This window comes from Teleopsis dalmanni, chromosome 1, assembly GCF_002237135.1.
Source record: "Teleopsis dalmanni isolate 2A chromosome 1, ASM223713v2, whole genome shotgun sequence".
Lineage (NCBI taxonomy): Eukaryota > Metazoa > Arthropoda > Insecta > Diptera > Diopsidae > Teleopsis > Teleopsis dalmanni.
The window spans coordinates 75,902,574-75,928,369 of NC_051846.1; the positions used below are offsets into that span (position 1 = coordinate 75,902,574).

Here is a 25,796-nt window from a genome sequence, read left to right on the forward strand (position 1 = left end):
AAGTTCCTTCATTTTTCAAGAACGATGATATTGGTTGTATAAGTAATCCATAAAGTCCGTAATAATCTTTAATATACATACAACTCTATCTTCTGTAAATCTAAGTTATTTTTTTCTGACATTAGGAGATCCTCAGCGACTGACATTTTGGTTATCATTCGAGAAGCGGAATTTCTTCTGTTCGGTAGGGTTCTGTAGCAGCACAAAAGTTCAACTATTGTCGTGGTGCTCCGCTCCGTTAGGAGGCGGCACCCTTTTTATTTCGATTCTATTTTATTCTAAATCTAAGTTTTTAATAGCCCACATTTCTTCTACATAAGTAGCCAATAAGAATATCAATTCAATAAGTAATCAAGACTTTGTACATTTACAGCCCGATTCATCCCACAATTTTTTTTTATTTTTTAACTGCAAATTACGATTATGCAAAATGATGTTTAAATTCTTAAAAACTAACGCCTGTTTTTGTTATTTTTTATAATATCTTATTACGCTCTTACAATACGACATTTGAAATGTTCAAAACTTCTTTTCATGTTTCTCATCACAAACTTCACATGTTTCTTATAAGAGTGCCCACATAATTGAATTTGTCTATTACATCTATGTAATTAAATTTTTCAATTACATCTATGTAACTAAATTAGTCAATTACATCGTAGTCTACAATCGTAACAACTTGTAACGTTATAACGTACTTATCAGTTAGTTGGTCAATTTTTTTAATTTTCAATATGGATTTGGAACTAATCCAATACTTAAAATGAAATGTACCATATATTCACAACGAAATCATTCTTTTACATGCTTTGTAAAGGATAATGATCATCATCACTTTTCTCAAGCAATTAGTATGATGTTACGGCACTTTTCTTCACTTACCCGAAACATAAAATCATGAATGATTGTCTATTGCAAAAGTTTATTCTATCTTCGTCAAAAAAGTCTATTTTTCTAAAGTTATCAAAAAATTGAGTTCATAGTAACAAGACCACTTTAAGTTTATTTTTACAGAAATTTATTCACTAATATTGAGTAAGCTAATCAAATTAGGAATAAACTTCTTCCTTTTTAACTTTAATTTGAACTTTATTTACAAGTACTATTAATTGCGGCTAGATTCTATTAACTTTCTGCATACTTTCTTTAATTAAAATTACCTTTGTAAACTGCTTAAATGGTATTGTAATGTTCGTAAAGTAGTTCATCTGAAAATTGATCAACTTCAAAGTGTTATCTATCCAGTATGCTAAAAATTAAGTAAAAATTGAAGTAATTTGTTTAAAGATGATCGATAAAGTAAATTAATATTCTCTTAGGAAGGAATAGAGCATGCTTAAATTAACTTATAAAATATTTGTTATTGCTTACATTTTAGAAGTTACTTCATAAAGATACCAAAGATATATTCATTAATTACTTCATAAAGATTCCAAAGATATATTCATTAAAGTAGATCAAATTTTGAGCTCTGAAGTCATTGTGCATGTGCTATTGTGCATGAGATTCTGTAAGCCAATAAAAAAAAAACTAAAATAATATTTTTAAATTCACTGTAATTATTATTAAAATGTTATTTTTGTAAACTTAAAATAACACCCTTAAATATGTCGTTTCTATGTTAATTATGCAGTAACATTTATTGCCAAAATAAATTTTATTATTTATTATATATATTATTTTTCTCATATATGTAGAACGCAAATCGAATCCACACAAAATAAATATAAAAATCATTGTCTTTTTAGTATAGAACCGAATACTAGTATAGTATTTAATTAAAGATATTAAATCTTATATAAATATAAGAAAATTGCTTTTAATTGAATAATTTTGTATAAATTTAATAAAATTCCCTACTGCCTAAATAATTCCGTACTCATCGATCTGCTTATTCCTCTGTCTCTTTTTACTTGTGTCTTCGTTTAATTGTATGGTATTTCTCTCTCGCTTTTTTATATTTTTCTCTCACTTTTTTTATATTTCTCTCTCTTTCTTATCCGTCTCATTAAGGCTTTATTAACCTCTCTGTTTTTCTATTTCTTCATCCTTTTCCTACTTCTCTAACGTTCTCTCTATATTTCCATTTTTCTGTATATCTCCCCCTTTCTCTCCTCACTATTTTTTTATTTTATTATTCTCACTCTCTTTCTCCTTCTTTAGAATTTTATCTCTTTCATATACATTTTTTGAAATCCATTATTGTTAGTGCTACAAAATACGGTTTTTCAATATTGAAGATATCAATCAGCCCTTTTTGTAATATAATAATATAACATTTAATCTTTCCGACTTTATATAGTCTTTTGATTTTTAAAACTATTTACTTAAATAATAAACATTTCCAATATAGTATTTTTTATTCCAATAAATTAATCTTTTGAAATCATTTTTGCTCAAAAATACCCCGATTTTGTTATTTGTTAACTACTCCTTAAGTAATAGACCTTTTTCAAAAGGTCATATGGTACAAATTTGAGCGCCATCTGTCAATTAGTTTGTTTACAGCAGCTGTTAATGTGAGACTACCTCAAGACACATGAAAAGACATATAAAAATTATGTAGAGTACATCAAGTAGCAAACGAATTGAAGTTTTAAAAAATAAATCATTTTCATCAAAAAAATGAAAATGAAAATCAAAAGATAATTAAACTCAGTCAACGAAAATAAACAGTACATTATCGTAGTGTACTGCTCATGTCCGAAGCACATCAAAAAATTGTGTTCGCGGACACAAACTCTAAAACTTAATTTTACTGTGTGTGTTCTTTTCCCGAAGGTATTGATCTTTTTAACGATCTTTTCACGAAGGTGAAAATTTTTTAAATTGTTTGGAACTTTTTTAATGTACTGTTCGTTTAGTGTTGTTTTTATCAAATATGACAAACAGTACACTATATTCGGTATTTTAGTGTTTATTTTCGTTCACTGACTAAACTACTAAAAGCTATATTTCTTTGTTAAACGAATGGACTCTGTTAGAAACCTTTTGCTAACTTGAATGACTAGTGCATATCCTTCATTTATAATAACCCTTAGAACTAAATCTATACAATAGCAATAACAACAGTATAACAGTATAACAAGTATAAAAAATTATAATTTTAAGAAATAATGATTTAAATTGTAATTGCAAGTGTTTACAGCATGTTGTTAGTGCCTGTTGTGACTGTATCATAATATATATTTTCATAAGAATATACATATATATTATTTATTTAAATATAAATATAACATTTTGAATAAAATCTTAATAAAATTTAATTTTCTTCTTCTTACTTTTTATGCCTTTCCATGATCACTTTACTCACATTTATTGGCAACGAAATAACAATTCTACTTTTATTTAAAATCGATTGGAAATCAGTGTGTGTACAATGGCCAGAAGGTAAGTCCACGTCATAGAGAAATAAATTATTTTATTAATACTATTATGGTTTCAAATTCTAAATATTTTAAATTAAGTTATTTATATTAATAGTGAGAAAAAAAATATTTAGGTCTGATATAAAGAACGCATTTGAAAACGTCTGCAAATGGAACTCATTTCATTATTTATTTTATATAAAATTTTTTTAATAATATTTTTAAGCTACATAAAATTATATATAAATTTGTTTCAAAATCCAAAAGAAAAAAATAGAGATATGAAAAAAAAAATTGCACGTTATTAAAACCTCTCCCGAGCGATAGTTTATGTTTAATTCATCAAAAACTGCTCATAACTGAAGAAAATAATAAGTTGTATGTTCGTTCGCGTGCATAAACTCTACAAAATTTCCTTAACTATATTTTTCTTACTATAATTATATACTTTTTAGTTGTTGTTGTTGTTTGAAAATATTTAATATATTAGCCTTTGATTTTTTAGTTTAATAATAACTGACAGACATTGTTTATCCACATAAGCACAACATACAAACATTTAAACAAAAAAAAAATGAAATAAAATAGTTTGTATGAAATATGAAGTCAGAACTGCAGTCCTTGTTTTTATATATGATTTTATTTCTTAATTTTAGCTATTTTTTATATAAGAAGTAATTTAAAATTTTTAAGAAACTTTCAAAACATTCATTTTTGATGGTTATGTATGCAACTTGTGATATGCGTGCAAAAGATTAATAATGTAAACTATATTGAAGTTAAAGATAGTAAAATTATAAAAAATATGTTTATAAAAAGCTTGTATTATATTTCGAATATTTTCGGCATAAACAATATGTTTTTACTTTTAAATTTTATAGTTTATTTAATTTTATAATACATTAATGCTAGGTCCACCCTGAATAATGCTATTTTCGATATATGAAGTCGTATATTTCGTTTAATTAACATAGTGTTATGTTTAAGTTATGTGTTTGTAAAATTGTTTGTAATGAAATGAAAATATAAATGAATTATAGTTAATATATTATTAATATAGTATATATATATATATAAAATAAAAATCAAATGCATATGAATATATTAGTATGTATAACTAAACCACGGTTTTAAGAATTATGTTAATATATTTGTTTATTATCATTTACGTCTTATATTTATTAATTTAAATTTGCTTTAGGTTTAGTATTAATTCACACACCTATTTTTACCAAATGTGACATATTACATGGTTTACAAACTACTAACAAAATCGCACATTTTATCAAAATTTTATTGATTTTAAAATAAATAAATTCATAAAATTCACATATATATTTAATTTTAAAATCTTTTGTAAAGAAATATTAAAAATTATCTTGAAGCCCTATCAGTACAAAATCTAACATAATCGCAAATTTTATTAAAATTTGATTGTTTTTCAAAAATCATAAAACTCAGATATATATTGAATGCCTCTTCAAACAGAATTGTATTGAAATTAAACAATTAAAAAAAATATATAATTAATTAATTAAATGATTATACGTTGGTTTATGATTTCGTTCTAATCTAAACACAGCAAGTGAATAATATGTTAATAAAACGTTCACAACAAATTAACAAAACTCCAGAAAAAAATGCGAACATAAAATTCAAGTACTGACTCTGAGCATTAAATTTGGCAGGTAAAGAGTTCAATTTCTGGTACTCGCAATCTCAAAAAACTATTTACGTATAATTAAATACAAGAATTATTTCCAAGACCACTGATAATGGGCATTTGACAATACTCCAAACAGCTATACCTATGGTCAGCCAAAAATTCAATTAATTAAAATAATATAAAATGAATTTTTGTTGTCTTAAAAATTCTTAAATATTTTTTTTCAAAAGATTTTAAAATTTAATTAAAATATTGGAATGACATTTACCTCATTAATGATATTATTTTATTTATTTATGTTTTGTTTTTATATTAAAAATGGTGTATGTGCAAAAATGGAATAATGAGAAAGTTTTGGTGAAACTTAGAATGATAATTAAACATAAAAAAGCACTTAACGTATACAAATATAAAGTATTTAAAAATGTTTCAAATGCACGCAATAAAAATTTGTGAAATAATAAACTAAATATCGAAAAAAATGTATTTGAAATTAAAAGTATATATTAAATTGTGTCAAATAAAATACAAGTCAAGTCCTAACCTTAAGTTCAACGAATAACGTGTTGACTTAATGCAATTGAATTTTGATGCATGATGTTTTTTTAATTTATATATATATTACTTTTAAATGTAATTTTATGTTTACTTGTTTGTTATTTTTAAAGTTAATTCTAGTGAAAATAATTTTAAATATAAATTTCTATATTAATAACAGCTAAAAATATTATATGAAATAACAAAAATACGTGCCTTAATACTCTTATTCATTAATTAAAATGATAGTTATTTTTTCAATGTGTCTATAGTAGAAATACTAAATATAAATAAAGGATATTAAATGCTTCAATAGAACACGCTTAAAAATTAACATGAAAAGCAAAAACAAAATTCGCAAAAATTAGCCCACTTTCCTGAAAGTGCTTAATGGATAAGTCACTGAATAAGTCAATGTTGCCAAATCTTGAAACTGATCTATTGTGAATGAAATAGAAGAAAATGGAAAACTTAAGTCAACTGTTTATTATTCTGTATTATGTTCATTAAGAAATAGAATGCATGAATAAAAAAATTATACGACAATTGCAAGAAAAAAAACACTGTTAAGTACTGCTCATTTAGCATTAACTAGTGATGTTACTAGTTTGAAAATTATATAAACGAATTTATTCACGATCTCATATTGCCTATATATATATTTATATAAAAAAACTTTTTTATAAAATGCAACTGCAAACTTATTTGAATGTTTTTACTTGTTTTATATTTACTGGTTTAGGCAGTGATGCCAACTTATTCTTAAGCATTAAAAGTTGATCTATTGGAGCATTCATGTCAAAAGAATACACCTATTATAATTCTTCAAAAAAATTAAAACAGCTGCTTTTCAACAAACTATCAAAAAAGTGTTACTTATCACAAAAAAATACAGCATTGCCACCCATAATAGAGCCTAGCAAAATTACTGCATTCGGAAATGCAATAGGATTTTATTGTTGCAAGTGCAAGGATGTTGCAAACGCGTTTTCAATCATTTTTGTTTTTGTAACAGATATTGATTTTCCATTCGCAACGACGCACCGACATTGTGAATTGCCCTAATATTAAAAAAGCACTTTATTTATTACAAAAAACTTACTCTCATGTAAATCAACTGGGAACGTAAATGTGAATTTAATTACTCACTTTTACTTTATTTTGCAAAATTTCAATTAAAAGTGATTGCTTTAAACTTTAGTGAATTAGTATTTGCAAACTTTCTCATCCAACACCACATATAATTCACATGACGACAGTTAACTCAAATGTCATTTATATCGATCTTAAAATCCAGTTCCCTAATTAAAAATTATTGTTTCAGCTAACAATAATTTTTAATACCAACAATATTTTCATAATTTGACACTACTAACCTTTTAGTGGCTGTATTGATTATAGTGAACAGTCATTTTTTTTTTCAAAATGTAGTAAATTAAAAAAATAGTAATTTAATAGAAAAATGGATATTTGTATAATACTGTTGCGTACGATTCACACGTGGACGTGGTCATTCGCGATCGCTGGATCCCAATAAGAAATTAAATAGTAATCGACTCTAGTTTTGTATAACCGTGTTTTTATTGATCTTAGTTTTTAAGAAACACCAACTCACAATTTTCTCCAATCATAATTATATATAAAACTTATTTTCCAACAAACTATCAAATACTTAGAAAACTATTTCTAAGTTTAGTTGGTTTCCAAAATCCTAACAATACATTCATCAGATATTATATATTAATCAATAGTTTTTGTATAAATCTATGTATTATATATATTGTATTTATATTAAAAATTTTACATATTATATATTAATATATATATCATATGTTATAGTACATATTATATATTAATATAATATGTTATCAGTTTTACGGGCTCGAACATTGGATGTCGGTAATAGTACAATAGTTCAATATATAATTGTAATTTCGAGAATATTACTTTTAAAAATAATATAATAAAATATTTCATAAATTTAAAACTACGAGTTCTAATAAAAAATTATAGTTTACATATATTATATGTTATAGTTTATATAAAAACAAACTATGTGTAAACATTTAACTGACTTGAATTTAAATAGTTAAAAATTTATCAAAACCCTAAACTCTAAAATTTAGAGTTTATATATATATAAATAAATTTATATTTTTGGATTTCAAAATTTTATATTTCGTTTTTTTTTTTGGCAGCCAGTGCCATTTGGTTTAGAAGAATTTCTATGTGCGCATAAAATATATAATTCTGCAATTAATATTAGTTTTTATTAAAACATTTTTAAATACTCTACAAATCAAATATAATAACTAATAATTAAAAATAAATCAAAACTAAATAAAACAAAATACATTAAATTCCATTTTTGCAATAAAACATCAAAATTTATTATATATTTTGTTAATATGCTTTTTTATATATACAATTACATAAAAGATATGCATATATACTTAATATAATTAAAATAGGTTTATGTTCGTTAAGCATTTATAATAAAAATTAGACCATTCATATACAAACAAAATAAAATTTGATTGCAACTCATTTCCAAAAACAAAACGACGATTTGCATTTGTAAAGGTTACCGCCTACCAGTAACGTGGCCATTTTTGGGTGCACCTGTGGGTGCAGCACCGCTAACACCAATTCCAGCTGGAACTGCTCCTCCAACCACACCCTTAGCACCAACAGCAGCACCCATTGTTCTAGCCCCACGTCCAGCAGCACAGAGACGGAGGTATATAACTTTGACAAAACAAATGCAAAAACTTAAAAGCAGAATTCAAATTCGAAGAATATTATATACAATTTTCGAATTCAATGACAAAAAAGTTCACACTTCTTTTTTCAAATTTATTTTTACTCTTATTTTAAATAATTTTTTATAAGGTTTTTAGAGGTACAAAATGTAATCCCTAAGATAATATTAATGTTGGTTGGTTGGTATGCGCAAGTAAATTTATAACATGATAATGCATTATATCATTATTATGATATACGTTATATTTTTTTATGTTTTTCATGTTAATATTTATTATCAAAACTGTTTTAAACTCTTGCGAACGATAACCCATATATATATTTATTTAGTATTTTTGCCGACCTTATTATTAATAAATAATTATAAAAACTTGCTTACAATCACGAATAATTGTTTATACTGTATATATATGTTCATAGTAAAAAAATGACTATATAACTATATAGAAATATGCGTTGCCCAAAGCAGTGCGAATGAATTTAAATAGTTTTAAACTGTAAAATTTGAAATTTATTTTTCTTAAATTATTTTAATCGTTTATATATATATAGATTATAAGTTTGCACAAATCGCTTTTAGACTAAGTAATTTATATATATAAATTCAAAATAAAATTCACACTTGGGTAATTGTTTGAATTATAACGGAAAAAAGTTGTTATTCTCTGCATGTTTCTGAATTATTTTTAGAAAACCCTGTATGTGCGGCTTTTTAAAATAAATATCTTCATTGTTAAGCTCTCCTCATAAACGGCTTAAAACTATAAATCAAGCGTGCATTATTTTGACAAATATTTTTTTAATAAATTCATCTTTTTTGTGTTTAATAGCATTATATCCTTTTGCCTTGTAATCGAATTTTATGTGTGATTGAAAAAAATGATATTAGTTAAAACTCATTTTAGTGGTTTAATCAGAATGCGATTTAGTAAAGTATTTATCGCATATCTCATTTAATTAAATATTTAACATTTAATTTTATATTTTTATGTCAGCAGTTGCGAATCTTACTGTGATATTTTATGTTCTTTAAATATGTATATTTTTATTATAGCAGACTTATATTAAAATAATTGAAAACGTCTTAAGAAAACTCTATATAATATTAAAAACAATATCTTCTTGGAAAAAAACCTTCATAACTTAAGGAATCTTTAATGAGGCTTTAGTGATAATACTTCCGTCATCTGTTCTATTTATGTTTTGTTCAAACTTCTTTTATAAATTTTTTTTTAATACTATCGAACAATAGCTTCTGACCAGCTGTTTGGAAAATAAGATGTTATTTGTTCAATCAGTAAAGTAACATTCTATTCTCTATAACATATTTTAGTGTATTGATTTTAAAATCCAATATCTATATTTTAACTGGAAATTTTTTAGGTACTTCCAAAAGTCGTTCACAATAGATGAATTTTTAGTATTGGCAACCATGCGATTTGAGCTGTTTATTAGTTAAACGATTTCGAAAAGGTTGGACTAAATAAGCCAGCAGTGTTGTTGTTTCATATGTAATTTTTAAAATAAGCAGTTGTTCTTTTGTGATATGCTTACAAAAGAAAAGGCTTATTGTAAACATTCTATAGGGCTAGAATATGGCACAGAACTAAATTTCCGTTTGTTAGCCGGTATCCTCAATCGACATTTAAACCGGTTTTTAACCAAAATCGAGACGATTCATTGTTTGCCACCACTAGTACCACCATTCCAAAAACAATCCGATATTCTAAACACTTACACCATATGATTTTAGGTGGCACAAATCGCTATGTTAAGTCAGAAGAAGTGTAATTGTTCTTATATGTGAAAAGTTCTGTTTACGGTAGAACATATCTTTTATTTTTCTTATATTCAATTATCATTTCCTTATCACAATGATTCTACATATATCACAGGGTCTATATAAGGTTTGTCAACCAAAATATGACAGCATTTAAATTATTTTAAAACCTTTTATTTCTTATTATGTGATAGTTAAGCCATCCGGCTCTATGCTCCTCCTAGGAATTAAAGGATTCAGTATATGTATATGTGATAGTTAGTTTAAAAAAAAGTGTTTTTACTTTTATTTTTTATTTTGTTTAAAATTATCAGAATATTTTTTTCGATTTTTATGTTCAAATTTTAAGTTCCCGCAGGACATGTCGTCGGAAAATGCTTAATTAAAAAATCAATTTTCCTCTATCTTTGTCAGTTACAATTTTAATAACGCAATTTATTTATTAATCGTTGAATAGGCACATTTTTTAACAATCAAATAGCAAACTAAATATTAATTTTTAATAAAATTTAATGTTTTACAAATAAATTAATTGCAATAATTTTTTTCACAGCATCCTTGGAAATAAAAACTTTAAAAATATATAAACAATTTATTCTATGTAGTTCTGAATATGTTTCTTTTATTTGTTCTTAATTGAAAGAATATTTGAATTACAAACTATATGTTTAATTTTAATATACAAGCAAAAGTTATATCTTTATAAATATATATTTATATATATATATATAATAAGTATGAAATAGTAAATTTAAACTTATATGTCATTTGTATATATTTGTTATATAAATTTTTTATTATTATGAAATTGAGAGAAAAATCAAATAAACTAACCGCATGCGTTTTTCGTTCTTTTTCTTTTCCTTTTCTTCTTTTTTGCAAATTACACACAACAAACAAACAAACACATATAAACAAACACGCCCACATTTATCGCTCACACCAAAAAAATTTAAACAATGACATTAAAAAAAAAAACAAAAACAAACAAAAAACACATGACAACAAAACAACAAATCTACAAACAAAAACAAAAACAACAAACGGTTAAAAAAATTTAATTTTGTAAATGTAATGGTCTGTGTCGTTGTTACTATATTCGCATACATACAAAAACAAATTTGCATACAATTACAATTACGCATACAACCCAACTATCTGTACAACGTTGATGATTGATTTGATGTGAATAACGTTACGTTCTACGCGAAATGATTTGCAACAAAAAATTATCGCATGAATTGTTATGCTGAATGAATAACAGCAGCTGTCGCCGCCGCAGCAGCAATGCGTGGAGTAGCCATACAACGTGGACATGTGGGTGTAATGGGTGCCGCTGGCCCCTTCAATCCAGCACTTGCAGCAGCTGCTGCCGTCGCTCAGCAGCAACAACAGCGTCACGCTGCAGCCGTTGCAGCAGCTCAAGCTCAAGTTCAAGCGCAACATCAGCAACATCAGATTGGTCTGCAGCAGGCTCTGCAGGTTCAGCAGGTGCAGCCAACTGCCACCGGTGCCATACAACCAACTGCACAGCAACAATTGCAAACACTAGCACAGTCCGCCGCGAATGCACCAAATGCAGCATCAACAGCTGCGGCTGCCGGTGCTGCATATGCTGCACGCCTCGCACCGGCAAATGCAGCTGCTGTTGCAGCCGGTACCGCTTTGCATGGATATGCACCGTAAGTAGACTTGTATCAATTTAGTATTTTTGTGTTTAGTGCTAAAGTAGTCACTTAGTTAGTTTCTTATATATTAAAATATATTAAATTTAGAATGCAATTACAAAAACAAAAATACAATTTTTTATTTTATTTAATTTTAGTTTGTGATAATACAATATATAATATATACAATGTATAAGAGTTATATAGATTTATTATTTAAAGCATGTTTGATAGTGAGTGGGCGTTTCATGTAAATACCATTTGCAAGCGCTCAAAGGATAATTAATTTGTTTGTTTTTTTTTTGTGTTTTTATTTTTTGTAATTTACAGAAAAAGTTGTTGAAGCTTTTGTTTTGTAGAAAATGTTTTGCGTTCAATCGATTTAAAAAATTAATGCCAAAATATTTTTGCATATTTAACTACTAGAGTTTTTCAGTGTAAATATTAAGCTATTAAGCGACGCACGTAATCTGCTAGTGATTGATTATATGTTGGAATGTCTGATTGATTGGTTTCGAATTAGTAAATACATTTAAATGACGTTTATACTTAATGCTTAGCTGAGCACTTAAGTTAAAGTGTACTTAAAGTGCATCTGGTACCAACAACCAACGCCTGTGGTGATTTGACTGCATGATTCACTTAATTTTGACTGGATTCAAGATATTTTGGTCTTTTTATAGGCGCATGTTTAAAAACTTCAGTGTAGAAAATTAATTTATCACGCTTCAAATCTAAATAATGGTATTGGTAAAAAGATTTCATATATTACCACCGACTTATTTGAAAAACTCACTAAATCGTAGTCAATAACGCGTTTCAATCATTTAAATGAAATATGTGTCATTAAAACAGAATAGAATTAGAGTAATAATAAAAATGTCTTCAATTTAAATATTATATAAAGTAATTAAATTATATCTTAACAAAATTTAAGCCAAGAGTTAAGTGTTTTACTTAAATATGTATAGATGAAACGTTGTAATTATTGAAATAATCAACAAAACATAGTTAATTGTATATATTGAGATCAGTGGTAGCGTTAGGCGTTAGCGACGTTGATGACCGCCGACGGCCTCGCGCCTACAGGGCCCTCGCAAATATTTTAAACAATTTGATTTGATATATGACATTAATCATATGAAAAGTATACCAAACGAAAACCTTCTCAAGCATTGTAATGTTTTAGGTATAATTCGGCCTATTGAACTGTATGAGGAACTGATGCTTTTAAAATCGAACTCTCACTAGACTCAATCAACGATATAAAACAACTCGTCTAATATATTGAAAAAAATAATTTAAAGGAAGTATATTCAAATGTTTTTATAGTAACCAGAATCATGCTCACAGTTCCACGCAGTACAGCTTCTACTGAAAGAAACTTCTCAAAGTTAAAATTTTTTAAGACCTAATTGAGAAGTAAGGCAAGCCAAAAATAGCAGCTGGTACAGATTGATATAATTTTAAAAAAATATAGTGAGGCTATAAGTAGGACACTTCATTTATTTTAATTTGATTACCAATAAAACTTTCATACATGCTTCGTCGTATTAGTGAATGTAAATTATTTACTTTTTTAAAGCTCGGTAATAAAAGGTGCTTCGCAATTCAGAAATCGCCAACGTCCAAAGTTGGTCTAGCTCCGTCACTAATTGAGATATGACATTTACCAAACAAATCTTAAAAGGTCGTTTGTAATAGGAAGAAAAAACAATTTTATAGTGATAAATTATTTAAATTAATTTTGACAATATTTTGTATATCCGAATATCGCAAAAACTAACTATATATATACACTTTTTGTATATATACGCTATATATAATACGATATATAGCACAGTAGAAAAATTGTTCAAAACAGTTGAACTTATTAAAATCTCTTATTGGATGGGAGTCCATGAGATATCAGAATCTTGTCTTAAATACAATATAGCAATCTTAACAAAGTCGTTAATGGTATTTCTCCGACAGAAAGTAAATATGTTTTTTGAACAATTTTGGACGAAATTTTCTTTAAGGTAGGCGAAATTAATTACTTATTTTAAACTAACACATTAATAAGACATATTAGTTCAATATATAACATAGCTAACACATCATACTGATTTAATAAAAAAAAACGCTTTCCGAATGATGTCCCAACTTTTTCAAACTTTCAATTGTACTTTGCATTAAGATCTTGACAACATGCATTGATTTCGAATATCAAGTATTCATTTGAATAGAATTTTTGCCCTCTAAAACAAACTTTAACTTTAATCTATACATTTTATGATGTGACTATTATCGAAAAGTGAGCGGTTGATGGAACTAAACTAAGAATATGTTTCGGTAATTACAATATTAAATTTGTCGAGCAATGTTGTTACATGGCTCTATTCAAAGAAATAAATCGGAAAATTCCGTTTTCTCAAAAAAGTATCATCCAGGATCACATACTTTTTTCGAAAATTTTTAGCTTTATCAATGTACTAAATGTACTGTACTCTTTCAGTTTTCAGTTTTATTATTAATCGGTTTCATAATCGGGCGCAAAACTTTTCGAATACCCTGCGTATTACAAAGGTCTTTCCTGATCAATTGAATATTTTAAAACAATATTTGCTACCAATTTTAAAATCCTTTATCGAAATTAAATTTCTTTATCGAATACTATATCTGAATCTGAATACTATATTTCTATTTTTAATATTTTTTTATAATATTTTTAATTTCAAAAAACAGCTCAAATGGGCTTTTATAGAACCCGATAAGGTCTAGCTTTTTGAATCAAGAGATATTGTTAGGTTAATCCTAATCATATTCGGCTTAGGAGACCCTCGACAGAGGTAATACAACAGTTCTCACAATTCTCAGTATACCATGTTCTCTTTAATAGTGAAAGCAATGGTTGCGTCGATTAATGTGTTGTGATCCATTATTCGAAAATTTAAAAAAAAAACGATTAAATTAAAAGGAGAACTTACCATACCGTACTTTTACTAATTATTAAAATTATTTTTTTTAGGGCGAATCGACCTAGTTGCCAGTTTCTTATTCTTAGTTAATTTTAAAATTAATTTTAGTGTTTACACAGAAAAAACTAAATAAATAAAATTTTTATTTTATAAAAATAAACTTGTTTTCCATAAATACTCCTCTTATGCCTAAATGTAGTACTTAAAACCAAAATATTTATTTTATGTAAAACACTTAGCTCTTCGAGTTATTTGTCGTATAAATACGACAAATATTTTAATATTTGTTTCTGATCAATCAGCTATAGTATCAAAATAAAATGCAAATATCAATTTTTAATATGAATATGAAGTTAATAGTTTAGGTAAGGTTAAGTAAGTGACTATAGTTGTAGGATTTTTTGCAGGACTTTGTATGAATGTCAAATTTTTTGGAAGGAATATTGTATTTATTAGGGTTTCAATTTAAATGATTTATTCATTTAAATATAAAAAAGACAAAACTTATGAATATAAAAACAGTTATCATATTACTGTTAACGAAAATTGAATTTTGCTTTTAAGTATTAATAATATATATATGAAATAAAAATAACAAATGTTAGAATTCATATATTAATTTATATCTTTATTTTTATTCTCTCTTACATTCGCAGTGTTTACTACGATCCTTTCTTAGCAGCCGCTGCAGCTACGGCTGATCCCAATCTACGCTTCCAGGTAAGAAATTTTATATATAAAATATGTAATTATCACTTTTTATATATATTGCAAAAATTTTGTTAACTTATAAATATTAAAATATGATATATATAGTATATAAAGTATCTCTACAAATTATACAACGTATTTAATTTTTTTTATTAGTTCCTTATTATTGCATTAAGATAGAAAATCATACAAATATAATTTTACAGGCAGCCAAACCGGTCACTGAAGTTCCAGCAGCACAGCCAGCAGCTATTTTAAATGTAATGAACCGTTCCGTATTTAAATTCAGTCACATTTTTTACGCAATATTTTTTGTTTCCTTATTAACCATAATTTTTTTACACCCTTTTTAAATTTACAAAATAAATTTAAGGAATTTTCACCCACGGCTAATTTTTGTTATTTAATATTTTGTTTTCAATACTACTAAAGGATTAAGGTTTTTAATACAATATGTATAATTTTTTTCATGGGTTTCTCGTTTTAGATGTTTATTTAAAGAATTTTTTTTTTGTTAAACATTTCAATTTCAATTTAAATTGTGTAAATTTTTTCACCCTTTATATGTAAATTTTCACAACTCATTTTCATCATACATTTAATTTTTTGTTAATATAATTTTATTATTATTGCAATGGTCACTTTTTGCACTTTTAATCGTAATTTTTTTTTTATCTCTGTAATCAATCTTTTTTTTTTATTTTTTATTTTTTTTTTTTTCAATTCAATAAATACCCAATAACATCAATTCAACTGATTTTTCATAAACTATAAACTATGGAAAAAATAGTGTAGCTTTTTTTTTTGTTTGGAACTGAAATTATTTGAATGAGAATCGACAATTAATTTTGCTGCATAATGAATATGTGTAAAACCGTTTTTGTACTTAAAGTAATCATTTTAACAAATTCTTTACATATTAACACTAAAATCAAAAAAAAAATTACCGAAATTATCAATTTTTATAACTGATTGCAGAAATATGTTAGTTTCCATGTAGTATCGAAAAACATTTTATAAAATTTACAAATAAACTATTAAGTTGATGAGTAAATACTGTAAACCCGAATCTGAGACCCGAATTTTTATAATTTTTAAAATGATCTTAAAACATACCACCACAATTGTATTTTCATAGTTGTTAACACTGTACTATGTTACCGTGCTCAATCTGTCTCAGGGTGTTTTAAATATCACTGAATCTATATCACCAATTTAACGGTGACGATACATCGAACGTACTTGTAAACTTGTCAAGTTATAAATGTCCGGAAGAAAATATAGCATTTACATGAAAGCCATTCCTATGAGATGTCACTCTCATATACTCAGGTAACAGAATACTACATTCGCCAGCCCGGAAATCGTAATTATCATCATACGCGTCCAGTATGCCATAATCAGTGTTTTATTGGGCTCGTTCTTTATGGGTGTTTGAACCTTGAATTCAACGTCATTATGCCTGTCTTGGTATGCATTTTTCATGCCTAACATAGCGTTGACGTAAAGCACGAAAGGACTCCAATGTTAGTTCAACTACCTTCTCTTAGGACAGTGCACTCGCCTGTATTCCTCGATGGTTAAACCACGCTCTGCGCACTTGAATCTCCTTCGCTGCCATCCCGAGATGGTGGACGCTTACTTAGAGCCGGCGTCTACTCAGCTCAGTTTGGAGCTTCTTAGGGTTTTTGTGACCTTTTAAACCAAATCCTCCAACGCTCCAGCGCGGAAATATTGTAACCCCACAGAGGGACCCTTATATATATCGTTTAAATTAATCACAACTGAATAATTAAATTTTATTTAGTATTTTTTTAAATTAAAATTACACCAAAATTTCGACTATGTCACAGTTTCCCGAAAATGACTATAGAATAAATATCAAAAAAAAATTTCAGTATAAAATAATATTTAAAAAAGGCAATACAGTCGTATTTTAATTAATTAAGGATTAATTAATATGTTTGCAATTATATTTTTAAGTGTTAGCGATGGCACAAGACAAAAAGATAACATTAAATAAAACCGATATTGAATTCCGACGAATAAGTATCCCGACGATAAGCCCAATTCTTACAACAAAAATCTAATAATATTATTATCCTAATATCAGATGGAGATAGGAGCTCTCGGTTCATTAGTATGTTCCTGCCAATGCCAAAGTACAACAGACATAAAGAAAGTAACTAAAGGTCTCATCCGCTTCTCTGCAGAACCAGCATTCTCTCTTCTTAGCTCATCTTATTCAGTTAGTAAAATAATTGATATTCGTTAGGTAACTTGCTAACAAACTCAACTCTGTTTTACTAACAAGGGACGCCTCACTGAATGAGGACATTATGGTATCACAATAGATATGTCGACTTAAATCAGCAGAAGTAGAATCCCTAATTATTTTTTGACCCCATACAATACTTATTATTTTTATTTAAATTTATCTCTTAAAATAGATTTTTTTTATTTTCACTAAACCAGCTTATAATTACAGTTTAAATTATAATTATAACTTTAAAATTTATTTGTGCTTGAAGTATTAAAATCGGTAACTGGAACATATCTATTAATAGATAAATATTTATTTAACGTTATCAATTCGTTCTTGTATATATCATCTTTAAAACTAAAAAAAAAGCTTGAGTTTAAGATAAAAAAAATATAGAAGAATGGCCGGAGAAATGTATTTATTAAAAGTCCAAAACTTTTCTATACTCGTACTTTATTCTTGTATGTATATTATATACATAATTCGATGATTCAATGATTTAGCAACAAATTGTTTTCAATTGATTTAATACATACATCAAGTAAATAATTTAAAAATTTTTTTTGCCCTTATTATTACAGATGAAACAAAAAATAAAATAAATATAATAAATGAAAGGTCATATTTAACCCCTCAAAAAAAAATTGTTTCGACTGCCTTTTAATATTCAAAGTAGTACCCCTTAAAGTATAAATCCAACCCTAATAAAAAAATTGTTACTGATTAAAATTAGGCATCGATTGGTATATTTCTCTTTATATATATGTGCATATATGTATATAATGTTATATATTATTTATTTCGTAAATACACATAAAATAAAGAAACGTGTTTAAATTTCAGCTAATCCACTTGAATTGACCCTACTTCAAAGGTTGTAATTAAATTATTCATGCGAGAAGCTTAGAAAAAATTTCTTTATTATATACAATATGTATTGTAATTTTATGACATTTTTCCTTAATATAGGGTGTTTTTAAGAGGTACAGAATTTCAATTTGAAACAAAAGGTTTTAACAAAAAAGTATTTTTTTTTCATTTGATATACAATTTTCAGACATTATTAAAAAATAATGATTTTACATAATCCTTTTGAATATTTAAAGTTTACGTATGAACGGTCTGAAGTTGTTATTGACTTGTCCGCATTGACAAAAAAAAATAAATAATTTTAGAAAAAAATGCTTTACCAATGATAAATCTCAGAATATAGGTGACTACGCTACAACTCAATTTCTGTAGGTGTTCGGAACGGCGTTGACAATATTATTTCGATTTCCTTAATCTTGAACAAGTATTGTCGAAATATATTGATATAAAAACCACTAAGTTAGTGGTTCCCAACCGATAATTTAGTGGTCGTGAATCAAATTTAACAGATATGGATACATAATTTGTAGTGTGTCCGTTGAGACCTACCTCACTTGTAAAAAAATAAGCACAAAAAAATTTTCAAGTAGTTATATACCTATTTTATAGCCTTTAAAAATAAAAGGGCATAGGTACATTCTATGCATTTATGCAATTCATTATACACTATACCAGTTGGGAACCACTGCACTAAACAGTACATTTTTCAGGTTGCAATACTAACTGATGAGTCTTCTCTAGTGTTAATAAGTCAACATTCTAAGAACTTAAGAATTTGGATGAACTGTAGAAGAAAATGTAACTTACCCTTTTACTTAATTAGCACAGTCTCTTTAAAAGTGAGTATCTATAAAGGCAATGCAAGGCATAACTTTTATAGTACTAGTATAGCTAGAGAATTAATGTTAATACCTATATTATATTCTGGATACGATTTGAATTTCCTCAGAAGCCGCAATGAACAATTTTGGTTAATTTAATATTTCAAGTAATTTTATCCACTTGGCTATATGCTTTAAACCCTGGTACATTAAAAATTAATAAATGGCTAATGGCGTTGTAAATGATATTAATCAGATTATTGGAATTCACTAAAATCCGTTATCAACTCACGCCGCCAATGAAATCGGAATCTCATATGATTCTGTAATAAAATATTTGAGTATGGCTTTCGTTGCCTTCTAGAATATTTATTTGCTATATGTAATTACCCATTAATTAAATAAAATGTTTTCGTCATATCATTTAGGAACGAAAGAAAACAAACCGATACTCCAACTATTTTTTTGACGAAATCTCGCCATTTGTCAGGGTCAGTGTTACTTTCGATACTAGCAAGTATGAAGAAAAATATTTAGAAATAAAAGTCAAGAGTTTATTTAGTTAGCAAATATAGACGCGTTGTTGTCGGCAATTTAAAAAATCGGTAATATTTTCTTTTGAACACGCCTTTATTAAGTAATGTTTATTCAGTTTGCAATGTGCAATTCAATCTTTTTAAATTTTGATAAAAGTTATTAATGGTTTAAAATTTAGAGTATCTATATGATTATGTGATAAAAGAATTTTAGTTTTGATGAATGAATGGAGCACATTACTCATTTTAAATTATTATGTCATATAAGGTTTGCCTATCCCATAAAATATTTCGGAACCAAAAAATATGGTTAAACTATATTTTTTTTTACTGCAGTATTTTTGTAATATAGTATATCACATAAATAAAATATCGGATAATAAAATCACTATTTTTAATAATAATAAATAAGCATTTAATAATCATGAAGCTGTTGTTAGGGTTGGATCAGGATACTATAAAATGTTTTTTTTTTGATTTTTTAAGTGGTTGCTTTTAAATCTGTTTATGTCTAACAACTTCGCAGTTGTTATCTTTATTTATTACATTGAATTCTTCATTTTCTTTGAATTATTTTATTTAATGGTGAAAATAAATGTATTTTACTATATTGTTACATCAAATACATAAAGAAAATAACTTTAAAAAAAATTAATAATATTTTTACCATACTAAAAAGTACTTGTAGAAAAACGTAAAAATCTTGCCTTTATAAATTTTTTTTATTGTTGCATGTGATAAGACCTTAACTTACTTTTTATATAACTTATAGTTAAGTCCATTTCAATATGTTTTTATTATACATCTTTTAATATTTTAAACTGCTGAATTTAATTTTATACTTTTCGCATTGTTTCATATATCCGGCTTATTATGTTTAATTTTATAATTAATTTTTTTCGTTGAAATTCGTAAATAATCTTTATGTAGTATAATTTATATTATTATATGCAATTTACTACCTTATCTACAACAACAATTACAACAAAAAACAAACATTGTATGTGTAATTTACAATTAATTAAAAACCTTACAGCGCCGCACTGTGACAACGCTTCACAACAGTTCACCTCATACGATCAACCGCATCCCGGTACCACAAAATGTTTTGGTAAAAAATCAAAAATTCAAAACAAAAAAATTAATTAACAAAAAAAAAAACAACTCTAATGAATTATTGACCGTTTATTGTTGTTTTTTTTTAAATATATAAACTTGTAATTAATAAAATTTTGTTGTGTTCGTTGAATTGTTTTTTGCATCCTGAAAATATTGCTCTCAACTTTTCTATTTGACTAATGTAAACTATTTAACTTTTGTAATTAAGCTTTGATGTATTTAATAATATATTTAATATATTTAAGTGTGTAAATATATATTTACATAAATTTGTAAATTTCCTTTTTTTTGCATGCTTTTATGAAATTACTTAAAATTTTCCACACAAAGTCACAGCTTTCAATTATTTTTTATAACATAAATAAACGATACATGTATGTTGGCTGGAATTTGAAAAATTTGGTAGCATTATCCCACCTTAGTTTTATGTTTACAATTGTTAAAAGTCATTAAATGTTAATTGTAGTTAATTCTTTAATCACCATCAGCACCCACAGAACACACCATCCCCACTTACACAAATATCAGCTTTCGAGTCTGTAATATTGTAGTACAAAACAAACTCAGGCTGTTTACTATACTTCCCTATTACCCGTAGTTTATTGTATATTTTTTTTATTACAAATGAATTTCAAATTTTTAATTGCAATGTTCAAAATTTATTCCAGGCCACAGCTCCACTGCTAAAGACGCCTTTGTCACAAGCTCAGCAAGCAGCATACGCAACCGCTGCTACCACATATACAGCAGTAGCCGCTAGAGCGGCTTATGGTGCAGCTGCTGCAGCAGCAGCTCAACCTACATTGGCCGGATATGCCACAGTCGCGGGGTAAGTAAAGATTAATTCACATAATAGCTAAAACAGTACCTTATGTATCTACACTTATTTGTAAATAATCATGTAAAAGTATTTTTTTTAGTAATTTAGTTGTTTTATTTATTTATTGTAAAAATGTACTTTTAGTAATAACTAAATACTGTAATCCCCTCTATAAAGCGGTAGATTGGTATAAGTAGACGCGTTATAAAGCTACTCCCGTATATTCCATATACACACGTGCAAAGGTATGCGAAGCTAATTATGAACTGTATAAATCCCCGCGTTATATGGGAAATGCCCGTGATTGAAAACGCGTTATAGGGAGGATTACTGTACTACTTACATTTTTAACTTTAACATAATTATTAATATATGTCAAACAACCACAAAATATATTTCAAATTAAACAAATTGATTCTACTAACCATTTTTTAGTTTTAACTGTAGAGTACATATTATTCTTATATTAATCGTAGTATAATATGTAGTTTAATCTTTGTTTAACCTAATCTTTCAGATCTATTTTTAAGTTTAGGTTGCAATTTTTACCTAGGTTATTATGTACGCGTACAAATTATATTTATTAACAATCGATCTTAATAAAGACAAGATACTATACTTATTATGACGACAAAAAAGCTATTTTTTTTAAACAAATACTCATCATCAAAACTTGGAACTTAAGCATTGAAAGTTTGTGCAGAACTTGGCTATTTGTGGAAAAACACGATTAATCATCGCTTTTAATTTGACAGGCACGAGTGCATGATGAGTACTTGACAATATTCAAAACAGCGTTGTATGGTCAGCCAAATTTCAATAAATTAATTATATTTTTGTTATTGTCTTTTCTTTGCTATTCGACCCTTTCTTACATTTAAAATTAATTATATTTGTGTAATTTTTTTTTAACTGAAAATTAAAGCTTTAAATATTGTTTGAGCTATTATGTCCGAGAAAATGTATCCAAAATGTTCGAACATCATTTGGTTTTCGAGTATTCACTGTTACACTTATAGAACAAAACCAAAATAGCAGTTCTATTCGAACTTTGAACAGTTCGAAAATTTTTGAATACTTACGACTTCGATCCAAGTGTTCGAACTCGTATGTAGTCTAATTGCTTTTGTATTATAATACTCCATACTTAAATGCACTAATAGAAAACATGAGCAGATATCAGAAAGAAAAAAAATTAAATTAGAAATAAATAAAATAATCTGATAAGAAGTTCAAATTTTATTATTAGATTTTACTTATAACTTGATCAAAGACATGCACAATCATAAACAATACTAGAAAAAGATACTAGTTTTCATTATAGAAGAAGAAAATCACTTTTACTCCCTATATAATTTACTTCCTATATAATTTACTTCCTATAAATTATAATATTTATCACTGTGTTGATGATAGAAAAAGGAATTAATATAATTAATTTGCTATACTACAATACTTTTCTTTTAAATTCTGATTACAATATTTTTTTTATTATTATATTTAATTAATTATGTTTAATTATTATTATTGTTTTCAACTTTTTTTATTATTATTGTTTTTAACTTTTATTATTATTATTTTTAAATATTAATATTATTTTTAGATATTATTATTATTTTTAGATATTATTATTATTTTTAGTTATTATTATTATTTTTAGATATTATTATTACTTTTAATTATTATTATTTTTAGATATTATTATTATTTTTAGATATTATTATTATTTTTAATTATTATTATTATTTTAATTATTATTATTATTTTTAATTATTAATATTATTAATAATTGTTATCACTTTTTTTAATTATTATTATTATTTTTAATTAATATTATTATTTTTAATTATTATTATTATTTTTAATTATTATTAATATTTTTAATTATTATTAATATTTTTAATTATTATTATTATTATAATTATTATTATTAATTTTAATATATATTGTTATTGTTACAACAACTGATGTGGACCTTTTTAACTTTTAATAATATTTCTCAGTAACAACCTTTTAAAAGCAAAAAATACTTTCAGAAATCCATTTTCTTCGTTGGCTAATATATAAACATTTATACAATATTTGAATAGCAATCCATATACTTCTGTTATTGATTTTGATAAACTATTTGTATAATTAGATAATTAAACAAAATCTAATTGATATTTAATCAAAATAAGAAATTCGAGTTTTTGAAAAAAGTTAAGTAACATTGTTGGAATCCTTCTTTAATTACGTTTTTAAACTGATTCTATGTCATCTTTATTTCCTATATTATTGAGTTTCAGAAATAAAAAAAATTTGATGGCTTCTCTTGAGAATTACTCTTTTTCAGCATTGCAGTAATGTTGTGTTGGATAAGATTAAAATTTTCGGTACAAATTTTACCGTCTTTCGTACCCCATCCAACTGATATTTATATATCTTTAGCAACCTATAATTCCTTTATTAACAAGTACTGATTTTTTTCACATTTTCACCGTGATCAACAAAATGACACTTACGCTCTACTTGGAACAGAAAAGTAAACGCTATGACTATCTTACCTGGTATGCTTTAATTCTTTTCTCAATACTACTACAATCTGAAACTTTATTCAATAGATTTCGTAAAATATTAAGTATTATACATAGTACATAGAACTATTGTGAATAGTAGCAGTACATATCTTTCTTATGCCTGTCATATACAGCCTTTAAAGTTATTGATATTTCATTTATAATACTATTTTAATAGTATCGGTCAGGAGTATACTTGTAATTCATATGCAAATTTTTTGCTTATTGCATTTGTTCCAATCGCTCCAATCTATTTGTCAATCTCACAGTTAAAAGTTATGCAGCAAACCTAAACAGTATTGACGTATTTAACAACCCATCAAATATTTGTATATCAAAAACGCATCTCTTGTTTTTATACGTGATTTTATATATTGTTATTTTTAATTATTTTTATAAATTATTAAGTTATTATCTTTTACTATTTTTTTTAAGAAATTTTTATTTCAGATCATGTACTTAAATTTATTTTTTTATTTTCTCAGAAATTGCTTACAAACAATCACAGAAAAAGATCATGAAACTTATAAAAGCATTCAAATCGCGCTAAAGAGCCTTTATGTTCATCTCTCAAAATTAAACGAGTTGCAATCTAAACCCAAATAATCTAACAACTTAACAACTTTTCATTTTTGTAAACATCGTAGAAACTTTTAAAACCACTTCATTCATCCTGAGCACATTTCTAATTACAAATTAATCCAATTGACAGTAATGTACTAATCCAGTAATTATTTGAAACAATATTAGATTTTGTAAATTATAGAATAATTAGCAATAGAGAAATTTATTTTAAAATATCAATCCAATCTTATAGTTATGCAAGAGAATATGCGGACCCATATCTCGGACACGGCATTGGACCAGTACCTGGTTATGGGGTAAGTTAATAATCAATAATATTAAAGAATAAATTAACTTGTATTTACTAATCATACATTTTATTTTTTTATTATTAGGCTACAATGTACCGAGGTGGTTTCAACAGATTTACGCCATATTAACTTGTTACTCGAGTCATTTAATATAATAAATCAAAAACAGTTGAACAAAATCATCATTATTATTAAGACAACAACAAGTAACCTGTTACTAATACTCTGCTCTTGCATATTTGCTCAATGTGAAAGACGAATCCTGTAATTCTTCAACAAGTTAACGAACAACTTCAACTTCAAATACTCAAAATTGTGAATGAAACGATGAGATTAAATCAAATTCAAAACTTTGATTAGAAACTTACAATTTTCTTATAAAAGAAAACAATTTAAAGCGTAGATGTTCAATTTAATGTCGTCCAGCAACAAAAAAAATTAAATTAGAAATAAAATTTAGCAATAAAATGGAAAATATATAA

At 26.1% G+C, this 25,796-nt stretch overlaps 1 protein-coding gene across 7 annotated transcripts in view; it reads left to right on the top strand.

Moving 5' to 3' along the window:
- Positions 1 to 25,796, top strand: part of LOC119673531 (sex determination protein fox-1) — a 100,336-nt gene extending 74,540 nt beyond the window's left edge. For 2 of the 7 annotated variants that reach the window (XM_038084829.1, XM_038084841.1), the window contains 8 exons: positions 3,370 to 3,390; positions 11,379 to 11,796; positions 15,398 to 15,461; positions 15,659 to 15,712; positions 20,979 to 21,053; positions 21,730 to 21,890; positions 25,257 to 25,320; positions 25,399 to 25,796. In XM_038084829.1, the coding sequence (XP_037940757.1) occupies positions 3,370 to 3,390; positions 11,379 to 11,796; positions 15,398 to 15,461; positions 15,659 to 15,712; positions 20,979 to 21,053; positions 21,730 to 21,890; positions 25,257 to 25,320; positions 25,399 to 25,443 (902 nt within the window). In that variant the 3' untranslated portion in view covers positions 25,444 to 25,796. The remainder of the gene's footprint in view (positions 1 to 3,369; positions 3,391 to 11,378; positions 11,797 to 15,397; positions 15,462 to 15,658; positions 15,713 to 20,978; positions 21,054 to 21,729; positions 21,891 to 25,256; positions 25,321 to 25,398) is intronic. The other 5 variants (XM_038084840.1, XM_038084844.1, XM_038084845.1 and 2 more) reach the window with 4 other exon arrangements.